The sequence below is a fragment of the Lycorma delicatula genome, chromosome 5 (genome assembly GCF_047948215.1).
Source record: "Lycorma delicatula isolate Av1 chromosome 5, ASM4794821v1, whole genome shotgun sequence".
NCBI classification, from domain to species: Eukaryota; Metazoa; Arthropoda; class Insecta; order Hemiptera; family Fulgoridae; genus Lycorma; species Lycorma delicatula.
Window position 1 is genome coordinate 57,431,498 of NC_134459.1, and position 27,331 is coordinate 57,458,828.

Sequence of the window (27,331 nt, forward strand, 5' to 3'; positions counted from 1 at the left end):
AATCTTCACGAATTGTCTAAGTAGAAATGAGATAATCTTTTTTTAAATTTTTACCTCCTGTAAAAATTTAAATAAAAAAAAAAATTAATTTATTGAACTATAAATGTAAATATAGAATAAATATAATTAGCTAATTTATAGACCAGATGCAATTGAAACGATCAATTTTCAAAAATTGTAAACTTGAGAATAAACTTTATAATCGATAATTGTGTTTTAAAAATGAACAAATGATAACATGTTTAGTATACGTGTGTAATAAAAACTGAAAAAAAGGAATTCTGGAACAAACAAATTTAATAACCGAGTTAAATGAATAAACAGTAATAAAATACAAACAAAATGGATAAGAAAGAACGAAAATTCCTTTTAAAATAATTAAGCTTAAAAAATACAGTAAGTTGCTTAGACAATTAATCCCAAATAGCACGGCAGTACATTAAGTATACATTAATATTTTTAATATTATACTGCAATGGATCCGCATCAACCGCTATACTACAGTTTAAATTTTATAAATGAACATGGTTTTAATTAAATTCGGATCTAAAATATAACGGCTAAATGCAACCACCAAACTTACAATTTTATCTTAATAAATGTAATCCTTTCACCCACTTCTGATTAAAGATTTAATTTTAATAACAATTTCCATAAATATCTATTCCAAATATAATAGTAAACTAATTAATAATTAATAATAGTAAACTATTTGGTTAGTAACTACCAAATATAATAGTAACTAACTGTATCCAAAACAAAATAAAATCACAAATGTCATAAATAACAGGCTGTTTTAAACGGATGTCTAATATACCTTAGAGATTATAATCTACAGTAAACCTACTTGAAGTTGTACAAAGTGTGTATACTATTATAATGTGGTAGCTATAGACATTTCCCACCAAAACTATCCGCAAGTGCTCAGCAGATACATAAGTTAATGGCAAAAGCTGTTTTCATTAACTACTAACTTTCAACTTACCAACTTAATGAAAAAAATTGACAGTTTATCATCAAAAGAGTTTCATGGATAAGAATGACGATACCCTGCGGTTGATGAGGAGGGAAATCTTGTAAACAGATGAGCTTTTACTTCATGAAGTCTGAGCCTGTTCTCTGTTGACCCTTTTTACATTTGAAAGGAAATTAATTTACTTCAGGATATATTCGAGCTAATCAATACATACTGTTGATGGGTAATATTCTGCTCCTATTCTGAATAAAAAATAAAATTAACTCTCCTGAAGGACATGCCTTCACAACCTAAACGATGCCTACCAACCCTTCAGTCGAATTTTCGAAAAAAGTCGTCTCTTTCTCGCCGACATCCTTTTTTCATCATATTTACAGAAATTTTCTTTGGATTTTGCGGGTACTCGCTACAACCACGCTGAAGATGTGAGAATTTGTGAGGTGAGTAAAAGGTTTCCTCCTGATGGTTTCACAAAAATTTCATACGGAGAAAAGTAACAGAATCGAAACAAATACACAGTTGGATTATATTCAAACAAACATAACACCTTTCATGTTTAAAAAACGGATATTGTTATGCAATCATTAAAAAAAAATGTTTTGCCGTGAAAACAAACTTTTTCTTTTTTTTTCCTGTTTAGCCTCCGGTAACTACCTTTTCTTTTTTGTCTTCAGTCATCTGACTGGTTTGATGCAGCTCTCCAAGATTCCCTATCTACCGTTTAGATAATTCTTCAGAGGATGATATGTATGAGTGTAAATAAAGTGTAGTCTTATACATTCACAGTTCTACCATTCCTGAGATGTGTGGTTAATTGAAACCCAACCACCAAAGAACACCGGTATCCACGATCTAGTATTCAAATCCGTGAAAAATAACTGGCTTTACTAGGACTAGAACGCTATAACGTGAAAACAAACTGCTTAAACAAAATCACACCCGATCTACTATACATAACATTTACACAACTCTATAATCAGTTAATCAAACAGAGAAGAAAAAAGCAATGTTTACATCAAGTGGAATTACAAAAATCACTCGTTTCACTACGTAGGAAATATAATTTTTGTCAGAGCATGCATATTTAAACTGGCCCTATAAAATCATCGATCGACGTGTAGGTCCCCCTTCGTGAGTAAAAGTGTCCAGATCTCTCGAGATAATGGTTCGCTGCCTATAATGAGTCTTAAGCAATTCTTTAAACGGGATCGCTTAAATTATCGCTTTAATGGGATCTTGCTACATGTCGTTTATCGGATGGTAGGCCAACCTTTCTCCAGGTCCATACATTTTTTTATTATCGATCCTTTATTTCCCACTTGAATCAGTCCTTTTTACTCTTCACGGATGTTTATCAATAAACAGTCCGTCTCACTTTACTGCATCATATGAACTGTATTCTTACTGCACCGTATTCTTACATAATCAAACGGCCGTCACATTTTTATACTTTTTACAGAATTCAATGAAAATAAGAATGAATAAAATTATGGAATGGGCTCTAATATTTTTTTTTCTGATTTTCGGTAACAAAACAACGTGGACGTAAATAGAGTTTTACGTAAAAAAAATATTTACTACTCATAATTACGAGTATATAATACTTACTTATAACTGATTATTTTATATTAATAATCATCCATCCCTTTCTTCGTAAGAATTTCTCCTAAAATAATGAAAAAAATAATATAAAAAACGCGCTCTCTCGCTTTCACACACACTTCAGTATTCAAACATCGATATTTCATACTCGTCCCCCAAAAGGAAGTGGAATGAAAATCACTTCTACAATTGTATAATAAAAAACAGACGAAAGTCCAATCCAGTTTCTCATATAAATTTAATTTATATGAGAATAATATAAATTTTATTATTACAATATTATTGTATATTACAATATTCATTGTCAATTTACAATGATACGAAATTCCATAATGATTTATTGTTTTTATGTTTATAAAATACAAACCAACATATAGTGTAATTTGAATTATGAACAGTTATGATTCCGATCATGACGCATCACACAATTGTCACAGTCTACTGAGAATACAATTTCAATTTTATTCATTTAACAAGCAAAATAGGCAACCTACTTTTTCTGAGGATCAATTAAAGTAACCGGCCACTATTCATTCTATCACTACTAGACTCCAATCCAAGGTTTCGTAAAACAATAGAAAACAAAACTGCAGCGAATCAAAACTCTTCTAAATACGATAATCGTATATAATCATGATTTCATTCATACGGGGATAATTTTGGTCGTTTTATGCAAACAATATTTTACCGCGCCGTTTACATAGTCGGTGGACTAACTACTATGTCGTTAGATATCAGTTCACTTCAATAAACCGAAAGATAACATGCCGTTGGACAGCGACAGTTAAATATCGAATGCCTTACTTATTTACTTACTTAATTTCTAGAAAATATTTATCTGGACAGTAATTGTAATAAAATGTAAATCTATATATACATTAAAATTATTTGTAATTAACTAGAAAAAAATCATCATTATTTAATTAAAATTAAAACGGTATTAACAAACACTTAACAAAGCACACAAATACTACGGTCTAGCTATAAAATATGTATTAACTGTATAATTACACTCGCAAGTCAGACTCTTGCAGCAAGCTGCGAATAGTATTAATTACAGTGTCGCAGCATCGCAAACAGAATAATTCAAGTATGCAGTACATAATACATCAAATTATTACTGGCTAAATGCGCAAGTAATAATTAAAGTTTTTTCTTATTCCTTTTAAACGAAACAAGATAATAATAAATAAACCACTTATACAACGCAATAAACAGGATATAACGGATCGCAATTACCTCAATGAATAATTAATATAGATGTTATTCAATTTAAACAACTTAATCTGAATGCTCAACATAAATGAACTGAATGGATGCAAAGCTTCCAGTAGTAAATTTCATTCTCGTAATCTTAAGTGCGCGTATTAGATAAATATTAAAAAATTATAAAATTTAATTTTGTTTCGATTAATACAAAAGGGAATGAAAAGCAACGACATTAGCATACTATGTAGAAAAGGTTATCATCGTGTTATAATCAGAAAAATATTCTACCTTAGGGATATGAAATGCACGAAGGAAAAGGGGTCACATAGATAACCGTTGCTTCAGGACTGAACAAAATTCTTCTGTACTTCTGCGCAATAAGACCGACATTACATTATTTTATTTTGTTTCCTTTTGCCTCGCTCAAACACATACCCGGTCATCATGACCCTAAAAGTAAGTAACGCTACCTAAAACGCCGAACAATAGATATTACAGATAAAGAAACGTCAACATTCAGACTTCCAATATCATAACGAACCACGCTTCTAAGTTGTCCCGCTAAAAGCTTTTCGACCTTAAATTCAGTTTAACCACTCAACCGATCTTCATCGATTACCAAAAAGTAATTCATCAAATATTTACATGCACAACTTTAGATCCACTACTACGGTAGACCTAAGTTTCAATGAAATTGATTTAGCAGTTTTGAAGATTTTCGAACCACAAAATTTTATACATAGACCTATATAAGTTGTGTATATATATATATATATATATAAACAACTTATATATATAACATTTAAAGTGAATTGCAATTTCGTACTCCTTCATACCTCAAAACGTTAAGAAAATTCATTTTCACCCTCCACTCCAACCATGCGATCGATAGTAAAATTCCTTAATTTCTTCGAAAAGTTGGTAAAAAAAAATAAAGATACAAACTTTTATTGAACCACAATTTCGTGTGCAGACGATAGATATAATTCTCCTTATCAAGCGCAATCTACATGTTGTGCATGTAACTATTGTTAATTCTTTTAATTCTAACTGCGAAGTTTATATTTTATATTAGTTTTACGTTCAATACAAAACCGATACGAAAGGGCTTTTCGTCTTAATAATTCCAATTTATATCGTTATCCCGATTTGTGTTGTTATTTTTTGTGCATACACAATTAATCGTGAACGGCAAGCGTAACTAACCTTTCAGAATGATGTTATTTAAACCGGCAATTTACATGATTGAAATCTCAGAATTTCTTCAACTGAAATATTTAACAGTAGACCGTTCCTCTCTTGATGAAAAACTGACTTTTGGCATCTAATCGCTCTGGTTGCAAAAGTTTTTTTCCAGGGGTTCCACCTTCTTATACAAATTCTTTTTATTGTTCTTATGCTTTTTTAAATTTCGTGTACGGATTGTTTCCTATCTTCGGGGAAAAGTTTTTTTAATGATTATTAGTTATGAATTTTAATAAACGACATTCGGAGGGGACAGAATTAAATCGAATAGATTTTGGAACGGTTACCGTACAAATCATTTTGTTGGAATTTTGACTGAGGTTCCCTTCAAGGTGTTAAATAAAGTGCGGTAGTACCCAGAGTTAGTTCAATTTTAATATTTACTTATTACAGAGGTAAAAATTAATTTAAAACTAGATAAACCCATGACACGTGCAATTTAAAAAATAATCTAACAAAAATGATTAAAATCTAATATTAATATGGACATAATAAAATTAAATATTATTTTAACTTTTAATCATCTAAGGAATGTTATTTATTTATTCACATTTTTTTCTTCTACAAAAACAAAACTGCAAAAAAGGATTTAAATACAATAATAAGAATTTATCAAGAAAATTAATCAATAACGAACCAATAAATGTAATAATTTATAAAATATTAACAAGATATAAAATAAAATTAATTCAAATATTTTTTAAAACGATTATCAGTAAAAAAAAGAAATTATCAGAAAAACGTGCAACCAACAATAATAATAATCAGTAATAAAATACGTGCATTAATGCACGTCACCACAACCGTACTAAATAAACATAAATTACATACGTCAATAAATCAATACAATTAATTTTACATTAACATTAAATATACATTCCTATAATTAAATACAATAAACTATGTTTACATTCTAATCTGAGATTCTGTCACAATTATATAATTAAAAGACATTTTGCATTTATTAAACATAGAATTGGCATTTTAACACTTATATGATAATAACAACAATTATAATATTGTCCCTTATTTACTAATAAATAAAAAAAAACGTAGAAAGTATTTCCATCACTCTGTAGTGACAGACTGTCCGGTAAGTTTCCATACATAGGAAAAATAAACTTTTTTTGAAGCAAATTTTTTACTAAGCGCAGCTGGATTTACGCTTGTAATGGCGTTGGTGATACGTTTATACCTGTTTGTACCTTATGTTTTGTACCTTTTTTCTGAACATGTCCTTTCTTAGATCGGCTCTGACATTCAGAAGCGTATTTGCCAGTTCGCGGACATACCTCGGGACAGACAGCAGGGAATGACGCGTCGTTTCAAAAAGCAAAATGTAACGTCGTTATTTTTGTATACGGTAGCAAAATTTGAACTGTAAAATCATTATTTATTGTTATTATTTAATCATTCATTAAACGTCAAAAATTATTTGTATACGCCTATTTAGTAAAACGAGAAATATCTTATTTATTGAATCCTTAATTAATCGATTTCAATAATATTTGAGATTGCGTACGAAACGTTCCTAGGTAATTCTAACAATTAATCAAAAATATTCGAAAGCAACTAACTGAAATAGACGTTGTTTATTAAATACCGATGTTTGTAACATGCCACTTATTATAAAAATATGTATGTTAATTATTTATTTTGGTATGAGAAGCCACAAAAATGTGGTTTTTCTTAGAAAAAGCAAACATCCAAAAATAAAAAAAAAAAAATTCCTGTAGTGTTCGAGAAGATCCTACATCATGTCTCCGTTCAACAGGTCACGCTACCAGAAATCCAAATAACTCAGACGGAAATTTAAGGAGTTATTTATTTTTCTTCATGTTTGACAATAATTATCTTATTTCTTTTTAACAAATGAATCGACGTAAGTTTGTGGATTGCAGTATATTTTTGTTCATTTTTAATTTAAAAAACGAAAATGGTTGTATTATTGATTGCTTACAGATTCGATAAGATTTCTCGGATAACCTAAATTAAAGATCTTCAAAGCGAAACATTATATTGTCTATTAGACGAAGAGGTTTTTTATATTTCTGCGGTCACGATTACGTAGTAATGTATAGCGTAAGATAAATAACCTGATGTTATACCGATATTCAATTTATATCGGCGCGAAAATAAAAAAAAATTTAGCAAAACTTGAAGTAAAAAAATAATACATATTACCGCATTTCATAGACCTTTACGTTATGTTAAGGAACAGTTTATTTATTACGTTGTTCTGTGCTTCAATATCCAAAAACGCAGTTTTTTTGCTTTCACAATTATTTTTACAAAATATAGTAATATTTTTTTTACTTTAGTATATAGTAAAAATTAGACATTTTTTTCGATTTTTAAGTTTCATCTGTTAGAACTCTGAGCCAAAGTTTTTGGTATTTGTTTTTAATTTGGCACACGATTTTAAAAGTTGAAATTAAAAACAAATTAACTAACATTACTTTTCAGTAGTCTTTTTAAATTGTTTTATCAACTTTATTTTTATTTAAAATTTGAATACAAAAGAGCAAGTCGGTAAAACGATTTAAAAAGACTACTGAAAAGTAATGTTACGCAAATTTTTTTTTAATTTCCACCGTTAGAAGCGTATGCCAAATTAAAAACAAACACCAACTTAATTTAGCTCAGAGTTCTAACAGATGAAACTTAAAAATCGAAAAAAAAATGAAAGTGAAAAAACTGTGTTAATTTTTACTGTATGCTAAAGGTTTTTAATTCATATTTATTATTTGCTAAAGTGTAATTTATTTCATTATTTTTAACAATTTTTTTTTTATGTGGATTGTTATAATATAATATGAAGTACCTCTGGAAAAATTAATATTTTTAAAATGGCAACTATAATGTCAAGCTCTTTAACTGGAACATACGGGTTTTTTCCAAATAATAAATTGTCTGCAGATGCTAATAATGTATGCAAAACTAGAAATTTTCCATTAAATATATTAAAAATTTTATGAAGATTGTACGAATCTAAAAAAAAAATCAAAATATAGTTCGCATTTTAAGAAATAACTCTTTCACGAATAATTATTCATTTTAATATAATTTGTTTGTAGGTGTTAATATGAATGAAAATAAAGTAAAAAAGGTTATCAAGTGTACGCTAACTACGTTAATTATCAGTATATGTAAACGAATATTCATAAATATAATTTATAATATAATAATACGTAATATTTTCCGTTACATAACTGTAATTTTGTCACTCGTTAAAGCTGAACTTTGTTTACGTACGGGATAAAAAAATTCAACCAATAAATAACAATAAAAATATGGAAAAATAATCAACAGTAAGAAAGGGTAACAAATGAAATCCAAACTGTTACATGCAGACTGAGTTGGAGTTGAACTCTCCATTATCAACTTAATGATTCTCCTAATGGGTGCAATAAGTTGCAAATTGTGTGTCGTCTCAATAATATAATCTGCATTACTTTCGAAACCGCATTATTTTTTTAATTATTAAGTCAACACGTGAGCAATTGGCATCCTTCAAGTAGCTGGGGTGCATCATTAAGGAAGATATAAGTGTGATCAGGAAGTTAAACTTATACATAAGTATAAGTTAAACTTATACGTATTGCTAGGACAAAGGAAGCAGTCAGCAAAATGAGGAGAGTGCTATAAGCAAACTAGATCTGCGACTACGGAAAAAAACTTGCGAAGTGTTTTGTGTGGAGTGTGGCCCTTTACGGAGTAGTGACAGGGACTATTAGAAAGGGAGAGGAGAGAAGGAAGATTGGAGGCCTTTAAAATTTGGGTTTGGTGGAGGATGGAAAAGATCAGCTAGATGGAGAGAGTTCGGAACGAGGAGGTGCTTCGTAGAGTGGGAGAAGAGAGGGCGATTATTGAAATAATAAAAAGAAAAAAATGCAGTTGGTTGGGAAATTGACTGAGACGTGACTGCCTGTTGGTGACGGAATTGGAAGGATTTGTAACGGGGAGGAAAGCAAGAGGTCGGAAACGAATGAAAATGGTAGACAATATAAAAAGGGAAAAGTTACTATAAAATGAAACGGATGGCACAGAATCGAACAGAATAGAGGGCGGCCATGTGAAAACCTTCCTTTGGGCAGAACACTTATATTAGTCAACACTTCACCACGTTCCGTAATTCCTCGTTTAAAAAAAATCTAGCTATTAATTTTACAGTCATCACCGATACAAAAACAAAGCGAATTGAATTTACAAATAAAAATAAATAAATACTATTAACGAAATGAAATTTCTTTAGTAATATCTTTAGCTGTGCATCTGCGTATTAGTTTACTGTATGTGGTTTCCGAGAAGATACTTTTTTGTAAAACGGCCGACTATTACAGCAAACAATTAGCAAATATCTACTGAAATAACATATACTGAATGAGGTTACATTCCCTTTGATAGGTGACCTAATTTGGTCGACTTACTGAATTTGGGTGCAGAACTGAATTTCTACGTTGCGTAAAACATAACTTTGATCGGTATGAGTGTAGCATTGATTTGACTTACAACTCGTTCGTTTTCTGATGCATTCACAGTCACGAACGGTGTTGTCAAATTCAGACTAGGCGGGGTAAGCGCTTCCGCGGTCTCTGTCAGTTAGTTTGAGGGAATCATGTCGAGTTGGATGTGAAGATGTCCGTTTGAGGCCTACGCGAAGGCAAAATTTGATATTTGTATTTTACTGATGCAAATGTCTGCCGAGGCATTTACATCGGTGGCACCCCGACCGAGGCCTGGCTGATGACTGTGAGATGTAATCATTTAGAGGGTCTAAAGACGACCTCCGGTAAAGCCCCTCAGGGCTCGGAACGGTGGTGGGGGGGGGGGGGGGGGGTGGCGACCGGTAACGTAACAAGGTGGGTGTCTTCCCCTACAGGGTTGGGATGAAATAACATATAAACATTAATTGAAAACTGTACTACGGGCGACAAAGTTAGTTTTGAAACATTTACATTATTGAATAAGAACGGAAACTAATTTTCTCCATGATTCTGATACAAAAATTCTGAAGAAACTAATTGCTAGAAAACGGTTCATGCCTTCAATCACATAAAAGACAATGATTTCGATAAGTACAGAAGATACATTTTTATTCCCTTGAAATTTCTAACAGGATAATATTTAACAGAATAATAATAAGCGACAGAACCACAGAAAAAATATTTTCACTGGGAATGTGGCAGAACATCGAGACAAGAATTGGGAAGTTCAATGCAATAACGTAATGTAATGTAACAGTTATACATTATTGTTCCGATGAATTTTTTAATAAAATCAAAATAGGTGAGAAAATGTTAAACCGATTTCAGTGAGAAAAGAGGTTGCCACCCCAACGTATATTTTTGAAAGGCCATATTGCATACAATTTCTTCTGACAATTACTACTATGTATCTCCAAATAGAAAAAATTTTTGTCATACAAGTATTTTCATAAATAGCGTAATGAAATAAAAAACACAACTCGAAAAAGAAAATAAGCAAAAACGAAAAGACAAAATATAGAAACCTTTCATGGTTCTCTCAGTTCATCTTCAGGAGATCATCTTGGCGGAGATTTGTTGAAAACTAGACTGATTTAATTTCTGTTCCCGTAACGATCTTGTCGTGAATAAAAAAATACATGAAAAATTGCGAATCCTTTCTTAAGGTTTAAATTTTCAGGCTTAATATTCGAATGAAATGGTTTAAGAGTTGTTTTTTAAATGGTAGAGTCCTTAAATTCTGACAATGAGTAGACTTTCCCCCAAGCATGTTTTTGAAATGTTGTGTAGTTTTATCATTCCATGCGATAATCAAACTATAAAAGGTTAGATTCAAATCAGATCGATACCTCTTCATGTAATAAAATAGAAAAAATTCTAAACCCGTTCGGTATAAAGACAGATTTTTATTACAATTACTGAAATTTCACTTATACGATAAAAAGAATAAAAAAGATTTATCGTTTGGATTACGTGTTATTTTAATCCTTATCGCCCAATATACTATTATTACAAAGGGAAAAAATCTGTATACAAAACAGAAAACGTCACTTAACTAAACCCTCACATGTACAGCTAAGGATTAAATATAATTAAATAACCTGATACAAATAATTCATAAGAAACGATTATTTAAAATATATTTGCAGTCAATTAAAATATTGATATGCTTTAGATATACAGTAACAAACACTTCTCCCGTTTACTAAAAGCAACAGTGCTTTCGGAAATAATTATGAGTAAATATAATTATAACTAAAAAATTTGCAACAAACGCGTAAAAAATAATAATACAATTACACAGTAGTAGAAATAGACTGTATACAATTAACTTGAAGCAGATTAGATATGCCCAAATTTATTTACTGATATATTAACAAACAAGAACACATTCACCCCATTGACTGATAAAATGGTAAGTAAACTTAACTGAATATAGAACGGAAGATTGAGCAACTGACTATATGTAACATTTATGTCTTTATATATATAAAATACAATAAAAACATTAAAAAAATACTATATATTTCCAAACTAAATTTACAAAATATTACAATCTGTGAAATTTTCACAATTTATTTCTACGTTTTACAATAAATTCACCAATCTGTAGATGTGGCAATATATTTCTTATAGTATTAAATTCCAGACTTCTCAATTAGTAATAACTAAAAACAAAACGCCTTCTGCGAGAAAAGTGATTGTAAAGTTGTATCAGCATTGTTACGTAAAACTCCATATTCTCGATTACGTGGAGTCAAGCTCGGGAATAAATATCCAGATTCTAGAGCATTCGTATCGGGCGATAGTGCCCCCTTGTGGGCACTGGAGGCCTTCAGGGGGAGTGGTAGAAGGCCCACAGAAAATTGGGGGCGTTCAGGCGGTGGTTGATAAAAAAAAAACAAAAAAAGGCGAAATTATGTTTTCCAGATACTTCAAAATAAAATGTAAAGTAAAATCTAAGTTTCAATTCAGAAATAGGATGTGCCACGTCTAAAAGTAATTATTGCAATTGCTGTTTTGAGGAGCGCACTTAAAAACAGGAATTGCAATTATTTTTAACGGATGTAAGTTTAAAAATTTTGGGCGACTAGAGAATTTTTGATTCTCAATATGAGCGGTGGGCGAAAAAGTTTGAGAATCAATTCTCTAGAGCAGCGCTGTCCAACCTTTTTACAACTAGAGGCGTATTTAAATGATTACAAAGATTGCGCGGGCGCCACGATTCACTTCAACTATCTCCACACTACTGCTGCTACCAACAAAATCAATAATTATAAATTTTAATAATGACGAAAACATTTGAAACAAAAATCAATTACATTTACTCGCCACATTATTAATGTGAAATTTGACAATGCATGCTCGCTGCAAGTTGAAAAAAATCTGGTTTGCAGCTAGAAGAAGCTGCTCTTAACGCGTCATCAAGGTGATCTCGTCAGGCAGAATTGGTACTTGTTTTTGATGTTGTTAATTGATGAAAGTGCAACTTCACAAAGATACTTGAACCATAGCACGAATATATTTTCAGTGCTACACTAAAGAGAATGGGGTATTTTTTCTGTCCACCAGGGTTCATATATTGCTACACGTTGCATATGAGGATTTTAAAGAAAGGTCTTCTTGAAAATTTAAAATTTCCATTTCTAATTCTTCAATTTTATACTGTCCGAATATTTCAATCACCCTATTTTCAAGTTCAATAACGTCAACGGAAGCGTATATTGGATTATTAGTCAATAATGGATTATTGACAAACAATATCACCGGTTCAAGTACTGAAAACTGGCTAAATCTACCGTCAAAGAAGAGTTTCAAGATGCTTGGCATAAGAGGAAAGAACAGACTCGCCGTCATTTACTGTTTCTAAAATTGATTTGGAATTTGAAAAGTATGAAAGGGAATTTCCGTTTAAAAGTGCAATCAACAACTTCACTTTCTTTACATACGCATTTATAACACTTATTATATGTAAAATATTAAGATATTTTCCTTGCAATTCGAGATTTAACTCGTTTAAGTTTGAAGTGATATCTGCCAGAAAATGAATTTCTAGAAGCCATGATAAATTCGTGATATGGTCCGGGAGATAATTTCAAAAAGTCTTTTATTTCATCTAGCAGACAGCAGAATCGTTCCAGTGTTTTACCCCTACTAAGCCACCTTATATATGCATGAAGAATTACGTCCCATACTGAGTGTCTGATATATTCAAAACATTTCGAAATAATTGATGACGTGTAGAAGACGGATCTGATACAGTTCACCACACGAGTTACAATTTTTATAACTATTTATGATCAAACTTTAAAACCTTTGCGCGTAAAACTTCCAGGTGGATAATGCAATAAGAAATAGAAATCCATTATCCCTACCGGTCATAGAAGGCGCTACATCTTTGTTATAGCAACAAGCTTTGAAAGTGAACAGTTACTATACTATCTTTGACAAGTTTAAGGAACGCATTAAATATGTACACTCCCTTAGTTTGTCCGTGAGATGGCAACATTTTGACAAACTCTTCCTTTACCGCGAAATCATACAAAACCATTCTAATAAATACACATAACTCGCCAATATCAGACATGTCAGTACTTTCATCAAACTGGAGTGAAAAATATTCACGTAATTGCAAATCCTGGTGTAATTGAGATTCCAAATTATTAGAAATATGTTCAACCCGCCTAGCAACAGTTTGGTGAAACAATTGAAGACCTTTAAAGGAAGACATAAGTGCAGATTTATCTTTGTGACCTTCGAACAGAGATTCAGCGGCACAAATCATTGCTTCTTTTAATACTTCCCCATCGCTAAACGGTTTTTTTCTTTTAGCTAGTACGTAAGATTTTGTAAGAAGCTTCTGTCAAGTTACTGGTGTCCTGAACAGGTTCCGTAAACAGGATTTCTGGAATTGTAATTCGGATTTAAGGTCTTTCACTTTGTGTTTTCTTAGTTCAGAATTCACAGGAATTCGTTATTAAACTGTTTGTGATTAGTCAAAAATATCGCTGTACATTACTTCTTTTAAAAACAGACAGGCTAGCACCACACAATAAACACACAGATTTTCCCCTATACTCAATAAAACAATATTGGTTCTTCCATTCACTGTAAGTTCTTTGCCTTTTAGCCATGTTAAGACTACACTAGATATTATGTTAAAATAATATCTAATAATTTTCAGAACTTCAATTTAAAAATACCGATAACATGTGGAATGTAACAATATTGGTTCTTCCATTCACTATAAGTTCTTTGCCTTTTAGCCATGTTAAGACTACACTAGATATTATGTTAAAATAATATCTAATAATTTTCAGAACTTCAATTTAAAAATACCGTTAACATGTGGAATGTATAACATATCACAACACGAGACAACGTAATAAATTGTACCAGCAGAACGTAGGCCGGCCTACTTCAATTCACGACTATCAAGTTATACTCAAGTTAAAATACAAGAACTGGATGGCACTCAAAAATTCAGAATTGTTAAAAAGCGTCAAATTCAATTCCTTATTGGCTAAAGACTTAATTATGTTGAAAGATAGAAACTCATTGGTTTATCTAAATAACAGAAAATTTACTGGCCACACCCACATGTAAATTAATTAAAAAATTCACGAGAAACGTCTGTTTCTATTTAACGAAGGTCAGGTTAAAATTTATTTAAATCTGTTAGGAAATAAAAATAACGAAAGAGGCTCAGTTTTACCAAAGAACAGAAAAGAATGTCGGTTTGAAATTTATTACAATGAATGCTAGTAGCTTGAGTGGAGAGCAACCATCAAATGAGTGACAATTAGGTAGTTTGTTCTATCTAGCTAGACCCCCTGCTAGGAGTCTTATACTTACTTATACCATTACAAAGGAAATGAATTTGTCAACAATGTCAAAGAAACGAACACGGGTTGCAAAGGCCGGCAGAATTACTTCTGTTGAATTACTGTAAAATACAATGGCTAAAAAGTATTTTTTATATCCTTTTTAAGATGTAAAATATAATATTATTTTGAAATGTAGATTAGTATTAAAAATTGGCAAATGTGTGCGGGCGCCCGCTATCCCGCGGGATGGACAGCGCTACTCTAGATCATGGAGTCACCTTTTAATAAAAATCTAATCCGTTAAGTTTAAAATTCAGTGGTTGGCTTTAAAATTTGTTTGAATATTTAATAAGTTTTCTTTTTTTTACGTAAATCAAAAAAAAGGTTTTACAGTAATTTGATTTCGAAACCAATCATATATATATAAAATTATATTCGTTAACTCCCAAAATTCGTAATGGTTTTAAAGTAGAAATAATTCGTATATTTTTTTAAATCAATAAAAAATTGATTTACTTGACGTTTGTATATTTATAAACCAATACTAAGCGTAAGAAAAACAGATCGAACTTTGTTCTTTACTTTTTAAAACAAAATTAAACGTTTATTAACATACTGAACGAGTTAAATTTTCTCACCTTATTATAATTAATATAAACGCCACGTAAATCATCTTCGATTGATAACTCTGTGTTAGGCGAATTCGGCGGAGACTTAGGGCTGAAACAAATAAAAAATAAAAATAGATAATTTCGTTAATTACTTTTTTGTTATTTTCATTAACAATTAACAATTTATAGCCTTACCTTGGTAAAAACTAATTAATTATATTCACTCATGATAAAAAAATATATTTCATTACTTTTCAAACAAGCGCACGTGTAAATAAAACGTGCTCTTTTTAGTTTACGACAAAACTGCCTGCGATCTGAAAATAATAACAGTGCAAAATATAAAATAAGAAATAATTTTTCTCCTTCTCCCTTCCTCACTCATATATATAAATTATTTCAAGTACATTAAAATAATTTAAAGACATTACGAAATATCTTCAATTTTCCGGAACAACAGAAAATTTGTATTTTTTAAGCCAATTTTTATATTAAACAGTATTATTAAATAAAACAGATCATAATGTTAACATTCTTGCTTTAAACTACAGTATTTCTTTCTAAACCGAAGTACAAAAGTTGATAAAATTCATTATTACTTACTCTAACTTTAGAAAGACAAAATTTCGTGTTTTAAACGACTATAATATTACAAACTTATAATGTTCATGATATTTTTTAATTGAATAGTCAAGATTAAGTAATTAACCACAATTTAATTTTTTATTAAATGTAAACGTTTATATTATTAATATATTATTAAGCAGATCTACTACATTACATATTAATATCATACGCGTGGCAATACTAATAAACTATAATTTAATCGACCTTTTATACATTCATAGGTGAGACAACGAAATATAACATTTTTTTTTGCTCAAGTTACAGAGTTTTAATAATAAAGTGTTTACTTATGTAACAAATCTGATTTATATTTTCATTCTTCAAATATCTAAAAAATTATAATTTATAATTAGAACGCAATTTTTTCAAAACGTTTGTTTTTTGCCGATGTAATTTTCATTTTATCAGTCTACATTTGAGAATGCTACGGAAAGAAACTGTAATGCTATTAGTCAGTAAGCTATATTTATCGTTATTTATTGCCATGTTTATTCTGTATTAATCATTAAGTACGCGTGTTAAATTAAATTAAAAATTTAAATCAATTTTTTTTATTTACTTTTTTATTATTTACTTGTTATTCTGATAATTAGTTTGTTTATAGCTCCTTATCTTTTCTAAGATATATTAAGAAGTATATATTTTCCTCTTTTCTCCCCTATCCAGCGTTTCTTAAACTGGGGATCACGAAAGTAGCCTAAAATTTTACAAGTAAATAATACTTAAATCATCTTATTAGAAAAAGAAATCATTTATTATAAACGTTTTTTTACATTATAAATACACATGTAAATTAATGAGACGGTTGCGTTTGCTTTCATTTAAAAGTTTCTCCATACGTGCATCTAAGTTAGAAACGCACAAAAGCAAATTGTTTTCAAGTGATAAAATAAGATTCCTAGATTTAGTTTTCAACGCAAGCGTAGTCGAAAAATCTTTTTCACAGAGTAAAAACGTGCCAAATGGGATTAACATTTTCAATGCTTCTGTAACTAAATTTCCATAATTTCTACGAGCAAGCCAAAACGTTTATCGGCAGACATTTCGATGAGCTAGTCGTGAATCTCGACCGGTAACTTAGCAGCTCCAACAACGTTTTCACGAAACGGGTTTAGTACCCATCATTTCGATAACTCATTTTTATCTTCACGGAAATCCTCCGCCGACTGATTTTTAGTTTACGTAAATGCATCTCTTCATGCTATCCAAACTGTGTTGAATAATAGTCTCTTCATCCAAATCTTTCTCAATATAATCGGAAGTGAATGGAATAATATCAATCTTCTTAACGAAAACATGAACTCTGTCATTAATAAAATCTTTTTATCACGTTCCAGTGAATTCGTATTCGAGTCGTTTAAATGAGAAAATCAGCTAAGTAAGCCAACAGCAACATATACTTAATATTCTTTAAAAAAAATTGCGAATGGCGTTTATTTATCTTGAAAAAATATTAATTCATTTCGCAATTCCAATAACCGGTTTAAAACTTTCCCCTGCGATAACCATCTGACTTCTGTAGGGAAAAGAAATTCCTTTCCTTTTCGCTACTTTCAACCTATTATTTAGCAAACAGCCTATTTTGTAACGGTCGAGTTTTAATAAAATTAACTGTTTTTACAGCTTTACAAAGAATTTGTTTGAGACTCCGGCAAGAGCATGTCTGTAATGGAAGCAGAGCACCCATTCGATCCTTGATATAAGACGATCTTGCAATTTTTTCAGGAATCCACTTTTCTTTCCTGTTATCGCCTTTGCACCATCACTACATACTGAAATACAATCTATGTTATATTTTTTAGTAGCTTAGTGTTGTTGCACGAGCAGGTACTGATTTGAAAAAAAAAACATTTCTTCGATTGATCTGTCCCTATCGTATTCATATTTAAGAAAATAAACATCTCCGGATTTCATAAGGTTGAGAATCACTGTTCTTATCGTATAAATTAATTCTAATGTTAATGACTGAAAGAGGTTATTGTAAGAAAAAAAAAACAACAAAAAAAGAACACGATATGAAATTAACTTGAATGTAATTAACATGATGCAATATTAATGTTAATGACAATTCTAATGTTAACAGAGAATTGATGCCATGTCATCGATTCGCCTTGATACTACGTCGTTATAAAACGATTTTAAAAAAAATTTTACTTCTTCCACGCCTATTAAAACACTGACAATATTAATTGCAGCGGGCAATGTTGAGGTATATGCTACGAGATAAGATGTTTCAAGTGCACTTTTATCAGTACAGATTGATTTATAAGCCGGCATCTGTAGCGCGAGTGGTAGCGTCTAGGCCTTTCATCCGAAGTTCCCGGGTTCGAATCCCGGTCAGGTATGGCATTTTCACACGCTATTGTCATTCATCTCATCCTCTGAAGTAATACCAAACGGTGGTCACGGAGTTTAAAAAAAAAGAAAAAAGATTGATTTACAAATATAAACTTGTCGATTACTCCAAAGTGTGTAATTTTCTTCAAAAAATTTCTAAGGATTCGCTTCGCTTATATGATCCAGATGTTTAGTTTCCAAGGTCGAATTAATTTTGATGGCTTAACGATTTCATCGAAGAGGACTTGACAACAAACCAACGCACTGTGGCTTTCCATCCGATGAGGTAAAACCGAAATTTAAATAACTGTCATTGTAGAATCTTGTCTTTTTACCGATCGATTCACTGGATGTATATTGCTGACTTGGTTTTTTACAAATTTATCCATTTTGCATAAGAATCTAATTGGAAAAAAGTTACACCGTATTACACACGCTAAAAAACCGAAACCTCAATTATTATTTTCAGTGAAACTACACTTTTAAAATCTTATATAAAGGGCACCGGATGCACGCTTCGTATTCAAAACTAAATTGGACGTTCTGCAATATCTTTTATACTGCTGAGAGTGAACGTCTTCAAAGGTATCATATGCATGTTCGAATATGACGCTCCCACAACAAATATTATGCAATCAGACCAAATTATAAGAAGCACGTATACATCAAGTTGGAACCTGTAAGTTGCTCGTATTTGTAGTATACTTCCTACGTGCACGACCATACTCGTCGCTATCAACGCAGGTAAACGGTTTTAACTGCATTTCATTGGGTTGGGGGTTGGAGGGATTGCGAAATTTATATTTTTTATATAATTTTATATTTTTTCTTTTTACTTTTTGGGGGTTGTTGTGCTAATAAGGTAGATAATCAGTGTTCTTATCGTATAAATTAATTATAATATTAATGACAAAGAGATTATTGTAAACATCAACTATAATATATTTTAGACAGCTGTACTTGTAAAAGATAGCCTGTAAACCAGCAAGAAAAGGTACAGATTAAAATTATTACGAGACAATTTTTTTTTATGAATTTCATTTTCGTTATAAATTACTGCAGAACATTTGGCAAACGTATATCCATCAGTGAATATAGCTTTTCTTTTATATCCTATCGGTCCAGAGGAAGGGTAATGTAAAAAAATAAAGAAAAAAAATTGGGGAACAGGAGAAACCATTTTCTTTATCATTTCTTGGCTAGGGAATCACATAATTAATCATGTGGTTTCTTTACTTTTTAGTCGACTTTCAAAATTAAAACAATTATTTCGAGAGCTTTTAATGAAGGAATTTTCTTTAATCTATTATTAAAAACTAATATATATTTATTAATAATATTTTTTTTTTTTTACATCTCCCTTGAATTATTTTTGGTGTATAGATCCGGAAAAAAGCCAGGATTTTTCATTCAAATAACCACAAAACTACTTCATAAAAATTGGTTCAGCCGTTCTTAAGTTACAGAAGCACAAACAAATTTACCACCCAAATCTATTACCCTCCCGATAGATAAAACTACAATTTTACAAGATGTTTTATCGTAACTATTCTCCATTACAGAAAAATATTAAAAAAATGATATTTTATTCTGACGTCTATGTTTTATGAAATAACCGTGACATTAAACAGCTAATCAATCAAATTTGAAAAATCTCTTGTCATACAAATTTCTTTGTCCTCCATTAAAAAAATGTCTGCAAATTTATTTGAAACGGTTTTTTACACGTTCACAGAATGATAAATATTATATTATTATTCTAAAACATGCAAATAGAATTCAGTACGATACATTTCCGACCGATACTTATAAATAAATGTTAAGAAAATGCTCGTATAAAAAATTGCTAAATAGTAGTAATAAAAAAAATGTTTTAAAAGAAACGATTCGAATAAATAAAATGATAACACAGTAAAACTTTAAGGAAGATGAACGGTGACAAAGAATGAAAAGATAACATAATATATAACAGTAAGAGAAAGAGGAACATAAATATCAGTGTATAAAGAGTATGATATGTTAATAATTATATCGAACTTCACTACTAGTAGATTATATCTTTGACAATAAATGTAAAGCTCGATAATAGCTTCATAATAATGAAAAATAAAATCGCAAGTGCTTTATTTCATATTTCACTCTTTTCTGTCAACTCTAGCAATTTCATTTCATTAAAAAAATTTATTATAAAAACAAAAACTAAAAATTCCCCTTACTGACTTAACTTATCTTGATTTCACACGTCCATGTTAAACCTGCGCAAAAAATTCTACAACGTTTTTCATTATTTTCGCTCAATTTTAGGACCTATGTTTGACTGGTTACGGGCAACTTTTAAATAAGAGCTATTTCAGTCAGGAATTCTTACTCTCAAAAATTGATAACTAGCAGCAAGTTGAATTTTACGAGCTGAAAAATCTTCATTCTATCAAATATAAAATATTAGCGCAAAACAAAAAATAATTTAGAAGTAGATTAAATGAGTCAAGCGGCTAATGAAAAAATATACTGACAAAGAATAAGATATGAAGAGAAAATATCCGTTACAAAATATGTACTACTGTTTACCGTAACGAAATCTATACTACGAGTATCATATAAAGAGGAAGACGGTTTTTTTGTTCGGGTTAAACGAAAAACTTCATGATCAATGGCAAACAAATTTTTACCCATGTTTCTTGGGATAACAGAGAGGATTTTATATTTATATCATCTCGAAAATATAATGTATATTATATATATAAAATTCGAATCAATCGAATGTCGAATGAATAATATTATTACAAAATAATAGAATGAAATTATTTTAAATAAATTTAAAAAAATCCTGTTTAATAATAATAGGCTTCCCGTTGAGACTGCGTGTGAGGCTAGAGTGGTGAGTAGGAGGCTAGACCGATCATCTACTGGTGGTAACAAATGGGATGCGCCTGGGACGCTGTTTTGGGGGGTGTAATGGGGTGCTCTTATCTGCAAACAATCGTCCGATTTTCAAAATTCAAACGGGGTATTTGTTAGCAAGTTGAACGCTAACTTTTGCATGCATCAGGTACATTTTCGATCCAACAGATCACGGTTACTCGGAAATGTTATCTAAAAATGGAAAATTATTTATTAAAACGTGTAATTAATAAATAAGCAATCCGTTACGGTGCTGCACTTCTCATTCGGGCCGCTAGGTGGTGAACCGCTAAATTCTCATGCTCCTTTCTTACAGCGAGCCGTTCCAAAGATATTTTTCCAATAGAGGTCATATTGAAATTGAAGACAACATATCGTAAGTGATTCATAATCAATGCCAAGCAATAACTATATAAGACGAAATGATGAAAATTTGTATACATGTTCTTCTTAAGGGGTAAGTGCACAGAAAGAGGAGTTTTTGAAATTCCGAGTTTAAAGGGGTAAAATGGAATAACAAATAAAGATATCAGCTTGATTTTTTTGTGTGTAGTTTTCTCGTGTGAATATCTAGAAACCAATTTCTAGATTTTTTGAAATTCTGAGTTTCAAGGGTTATAATGGATTTTTGAATTTTTTTTTTAATTTCTTGGTAATAAATGAAGAAATCAATCTCATTTTTGGTGAGTATAAACTTCATGAGAATCAACCAATTCCTAGATTTTTGAAATTCAACCACGAAAGGTGAAGAAAGGTAAAAAAAATTATCAACTGCCTCCGGTTACTTTAGTAAAAAACATAAAATAAAAAGATACGCTACGGGAAATGCAAGTAACCGTATAACGCGGGCGAAGCTAGTATATTTATAAAAAAAAACACAAAAAGATTTAAATTTCAAAAACTATACATACATATATATATAAACGATTAACTCGGTCGTGTGTAATAATGAAAGTTCTTATAGCAGATTCTTGAATCAACGAATAACAGGTTAGTAGCAATTGTAGTAGAAAATGAAAAGGCGCTGAAAAGGTCCTGATGACATGTAAATCGAAAAACATATATGGAAAATATTTTCTTAATAATCATTTAAAATTATAAATCGAATAGAAGCTAAACAGATAATATAGAAATGTATACAAAAACAAAGATTTTTGGTCTTCCAGAAGAATACGTCAACCAGATGAAGCACGGTGCGTTGGTTTGTTTGCTGTATGTGCGCACAATTTTATTTTGAATGAAGCGCTTGTTGGCAAAATGCAACGAAGTAGCAAACTGCATCTGTTAGCCTATTTTTTTGGAAAATTTCCTTTTTTGGGTTGAAAAAATGAAACAAATTTATTATTGCAAATTCTTTTTATTATTTTTTCATTGCTGTTGCAATTTTTTTTTTTAAATTATAGAAGCTTTTCGTTGTAAAAGTTTTTGTTGTTGTTATTAGGCTAAATTCATGAACGTTATTTAGTTACAACTGATAAAAACATTTAACAAAATCACGTGTAATGAAACGTAAACCACGTAACATTTTCGCGGTAGGTCATAGGTCCGCCATTTTTGTAGTGTATAAAAAAACACAATTGGCACAAATAAATCGTTTGCATTTATAAATCGCGCAACAATAAAGGTGTTTTTCTTTCTTTTTTTTTCAAAGTGATAGCCGATAAGAAGCGCTCATCATGCATTAACGCATGAATGACACCGACTCTGTGACAAAACAATACGTAATTGCTTTACTTGTCTAAAATTCATAAATCACCATCACTGAAAAATGAATGAGGAAGATTCCTATTAATATTAATAGGAAGAAGTTAAGTATACCACCTTTAACTTACTCGACCAGCAGTTTTACTCATAAAATAACACAATTTCATTATTTACCTTAACACACACACACACACACACACACACACACACACACACACACACACACACACACACACACACACACACACACACACACACACACACACACACACACACACACACACACACACACACACACACACACACACACACAAGAGAAAGAGAGAGAATGGTGGGGGGAGAGTTGGGGGTGGATTTTATATATATATTCCGTTGCTTTTAGTCAGTAAAGGGTACAAGTTTTATACGTTTTAGAATGAATACATTTAAAAAAGCCATTATACTTTCATAACGTACTACTGACGCGATAAAGTATTTTACTAATAATTTTTTTGAATAAACGACATAATATCCATAATGAAAGACGTCATATTAGAAAATATGTACATCTGTTTTTTGAACTGATCAAAACAAACAACGGGAAAGTAGCCAACAGTAAAGTTTCGTCATCTAATTTTCCACCACGGTCATAACTTCGTACTATTTGCTTTAGAATGTAAGCCAATTATTTATTTTTATAAGAAAAAAATTTTCACAATTACTAATAATATTCATTAACGGGTTATTTCTGTAAAAATAATCCTACGCCAATTTTAAAATGGTGCTTAACATGGATGTCAAAGTACAGTACGGGATTTTCCAAGTAAATATAAAATACTTTTTTTTTATGGTATCATATATTTATACTATTTAAGGTTACGTCACAACACGTAACAAAAGAAAAGACTAACAACAAAGCAATTTCATTCGATTTTCTTTATCATATACTCTACGTAATATTCAAAAATTGAAGAAAGATGAAAGAGATAAATTTTGAACGAAAAACTTCCTGTACTAGTCAGGTGAATAATTTAAAGTACATGAAAAGCATCATTATTTGAATTCATAAAAACATTTAAAAAATAAATAATATCAGATAATTATAGGTGAATGACCGTATACACAAAAAGCATATAAAAAAGGTGTTATTATATACTTTTAAATACAAACGTGTACATAAAAACAGTGGCATTTTTGTATTACAACAAAAAAAATCCTACTTATTGTAGAAATAACAAATAAAAAGTAACTAATTTTTCCTCTACAACACATCTACATGTCTCGACATCAAAAAGGATTTTTTTTTTTTAAATACATTTAAAATCAAATAGTATTGCAAATAGCAAACGTGTAAGATTGTATAGTGACAATTAAACAGACTGTGTGTTTAACGTACGCAAAATATACAATACAGATGTACTAAAAGGAGATATATACATCAACGTAATGACGTAAATGCTATTAATGTCACATATGAAAACATTATCGACTTCACGTTGAAAATGAAGCTACCTGTTTTATAAAACAAAAGCTTTCATTGAAACAACGGTAATAATTTTAAATCTACGAACATTTTCACATAAATAATACACGATATTATCAAAAAAGGTTAACGAGCAACTAAAATGAAATATTGAAACGTTTACGATAAATCGTAAACACAATTCCAACGCAATATAAATAAAGTAATTAATTAAAATAAAATACACATCATCTCCAACGATACGACCTTGAGGTTGATGACGTAATAATAATAATAATGATGTTTTTTTCTTAGAGGATTCTATTCCATGTAGTAGATAATAACTACTAGTAAGAGAAACACCAGATAAATCGGCTTTTGTATTGACACAATACTTTACAGTTTTAGAACTTCAGTATACGTAAAAAACTTTCTCGTTTTTAAGTACTACATTTAGAAATCGGTCAAGCACTAAGCATTATTTTTCCAATAAAACAAAAACTTAACAAGGCAAGCAAATCCGGCTAGATATAGGCTACTTTAAATAAAAATAGACTCAAGTGGCCGTTTTTTTTTTTAATATATATGAAAAATAAAGTAAAACTAATAATACGATATTTATCTTTCTACCGATCTCTATTTTTTTAATAACCAGCCACTTCAATTATAGAAGTGTGCAGAAGGCAGCGTAAGCGTTACAAGTATAATCACACCGGTACTGATAAATAAAAAATCTGTCACTTTCAGTCAATTCCATTAACGTCAAAGACAAAAGTAATATTCAACTGATAGAAAATTATCTGGGTATTATTATTATTATTAATTATAAATTTGCAATTTTAACGTAAAAATTCATAATCTTGATGGAAGGAATCACGGGGAAGGTGAAATCTTTTGTTTTTAAATAATTTATATTTTTCACCGGTAACTTTTTGTTAAACAGAACTACATAGTAGAAAAATTCATATAAGTTAAACTACGTATCTAACAATATAATTTAAAACTTTCCCGCCTTCCCCTTTGACAGATTTTTATTTCAAATACTCCAGCGGGTTATAAAATATTAATCACTTTATTAATTTTAAATAATAATAATCATCCATCAAATCTATTATGAAACGCAAAGAGAAAACGAATTTGGTGAAACCGATTTTTGCAGACTGTTCCTACAGATTCTAGCGATATTTCTAGCCGGTAGAGGGCACCGAATGCTGCAACGATTACTTCATGTAAAAATTAATAACCCGTTGTGTGATTCCCTAATAAGAAAACATTTTAATTAAATCTCTTATATTAATACAGAATCTGTTTAACGGTATTAGAAGAAAACTAGTAAAATATCACCTTATCACTGTATGGGTGTAGATTGGAAATTATGCAGTATGACAATTTTGTAACTGTTTTCACTCATTTATGCGATCTACTTCAACGATTTCAATCATAGCTCGGCTGTTTATATAAATATTTGAACAAATCAGTGGGATTTTGATAAAAGGCTTAATAATTTATCTAATACCCAACTCCATAGCAGAAAAGTAAAGTCTCAGCCTTTCATCCGGAGGTCTCAGGGTTCAAATCCCGGTCAGGTATCTCATTTTTATTTTAAATTTCCATTCTCGTAGGCAAAATGACCAAGGATCTAAAAAAAAAAATGTAATAAAACATATATTTACGGGCAACTAATGGTTAAAAGATTTAAATTGCCGCCACTTTGAAATTTTCGTGTTAACATTTTTAAAGACAAGATATACATTTAAAAATAAAATGGCGGTTAGAAGGATAAAGAAGCGTAATATTGTGCATTTGTTCCCCATGAACTCTTTTGTTTATTTTGATGTCTTGAATCAAAAATCTTAAGTTTGATCAACATCTCCCGGGGTAACTTACCTTTAACACACGCGCAAATATCTTAATTTATATATTACATCGCTTTTGATCGTAAGGGATATAAGTTTTATTCGTGTTAAAATATGGGTACCGTTAATGCCCCTCGTTTCGGTTCGAAAATCAGATCGAAGCTGGTATATATATATATATATATATATATATATATATATATATATAGTCAATCATTTGTGCTTAACGGGTTGTTTCGAGATATGTGGTAAAAATTGCTTAAAATTAGTGTTGAATATCATTCATTCTTTTTTTCTTTTTTTTTCCTCTGTTTAGCCTCCGGTAACTACCGTTTAGATAATTCTTCAGAGGATGAATGAGGATGATATGTATGAGTATAAATGAAGTGTAGTCTTGTACATTCTCAGTTCGACCATTCCTGAGATGTGTGGTTAATTGAAACCCAACCACCAAAGAACACCGGTATCCACGATCTAGTGTTCAAATCCGTGTAAAAATAACTGGCTTTACTAGGACTTGAACGCTGTAACTCTCGACTTCCAAATCAGCTGATTTGGGAAGACGCGTTAACCACTAGACCAACCCGGTGGATTCATTCCTAAATCCGATTGATTTAAAATTCTGGGATCTGAAACAACTTAATAATTACTTTTATCTTAATGAAGTTCAATTTTCTACGACAACCTTACAACAAAATAAATTCAAAAGGCAAAAACTACATCTCCCTCTTTCTCTAATTTTATCCTAAATTTAATGCTATCAATTCCCTAATACAAGTTTGATACTTAAATCTACGTAAAAATTTACATGTGAATTAAAAATGTTCAACACACGAGTGAATGTTTGCAACGTCACAATATAGAGATATTCAATCTACTTGCCGTCTTTAAATGCATATACCACATTCCAAAATAATTACATATAGTTCGAATGCGGATGCAGTAATCTCTTTTCAGGCTATGACCGGTCAAAATATTTTTTCCCTTTCAGATTTCAAAAACGAAACA

At 30.5% G+C, this 27,331-nt stretch overlaps 1 protein-coding gene across 3 annotated transcripts in view; it reads right to left on the bottom strand.

The window, feature by feature from the left end:
* Positions 1-27,331, bottom strand: part of BNIP3 (BCL2 interacting protein 3) — a 202,442-nt gene that overhangs the window by 21,895 nt on the left and 153,216 nt on the right. For all 3 annotated transcript variants that reach the window (XM_075366183.1, XM_075366182.1, XM_075366184.1), the window contains one exon: positions 15,485-15,566. In XM_075366183.1, the coding sequence (XP_075222298.1) occupies positions 15,485-15,566 (82 nt within the window). The remainder of the gene's footprint in view (positions 1-15,484; positions 15,567-27,331) is intronic.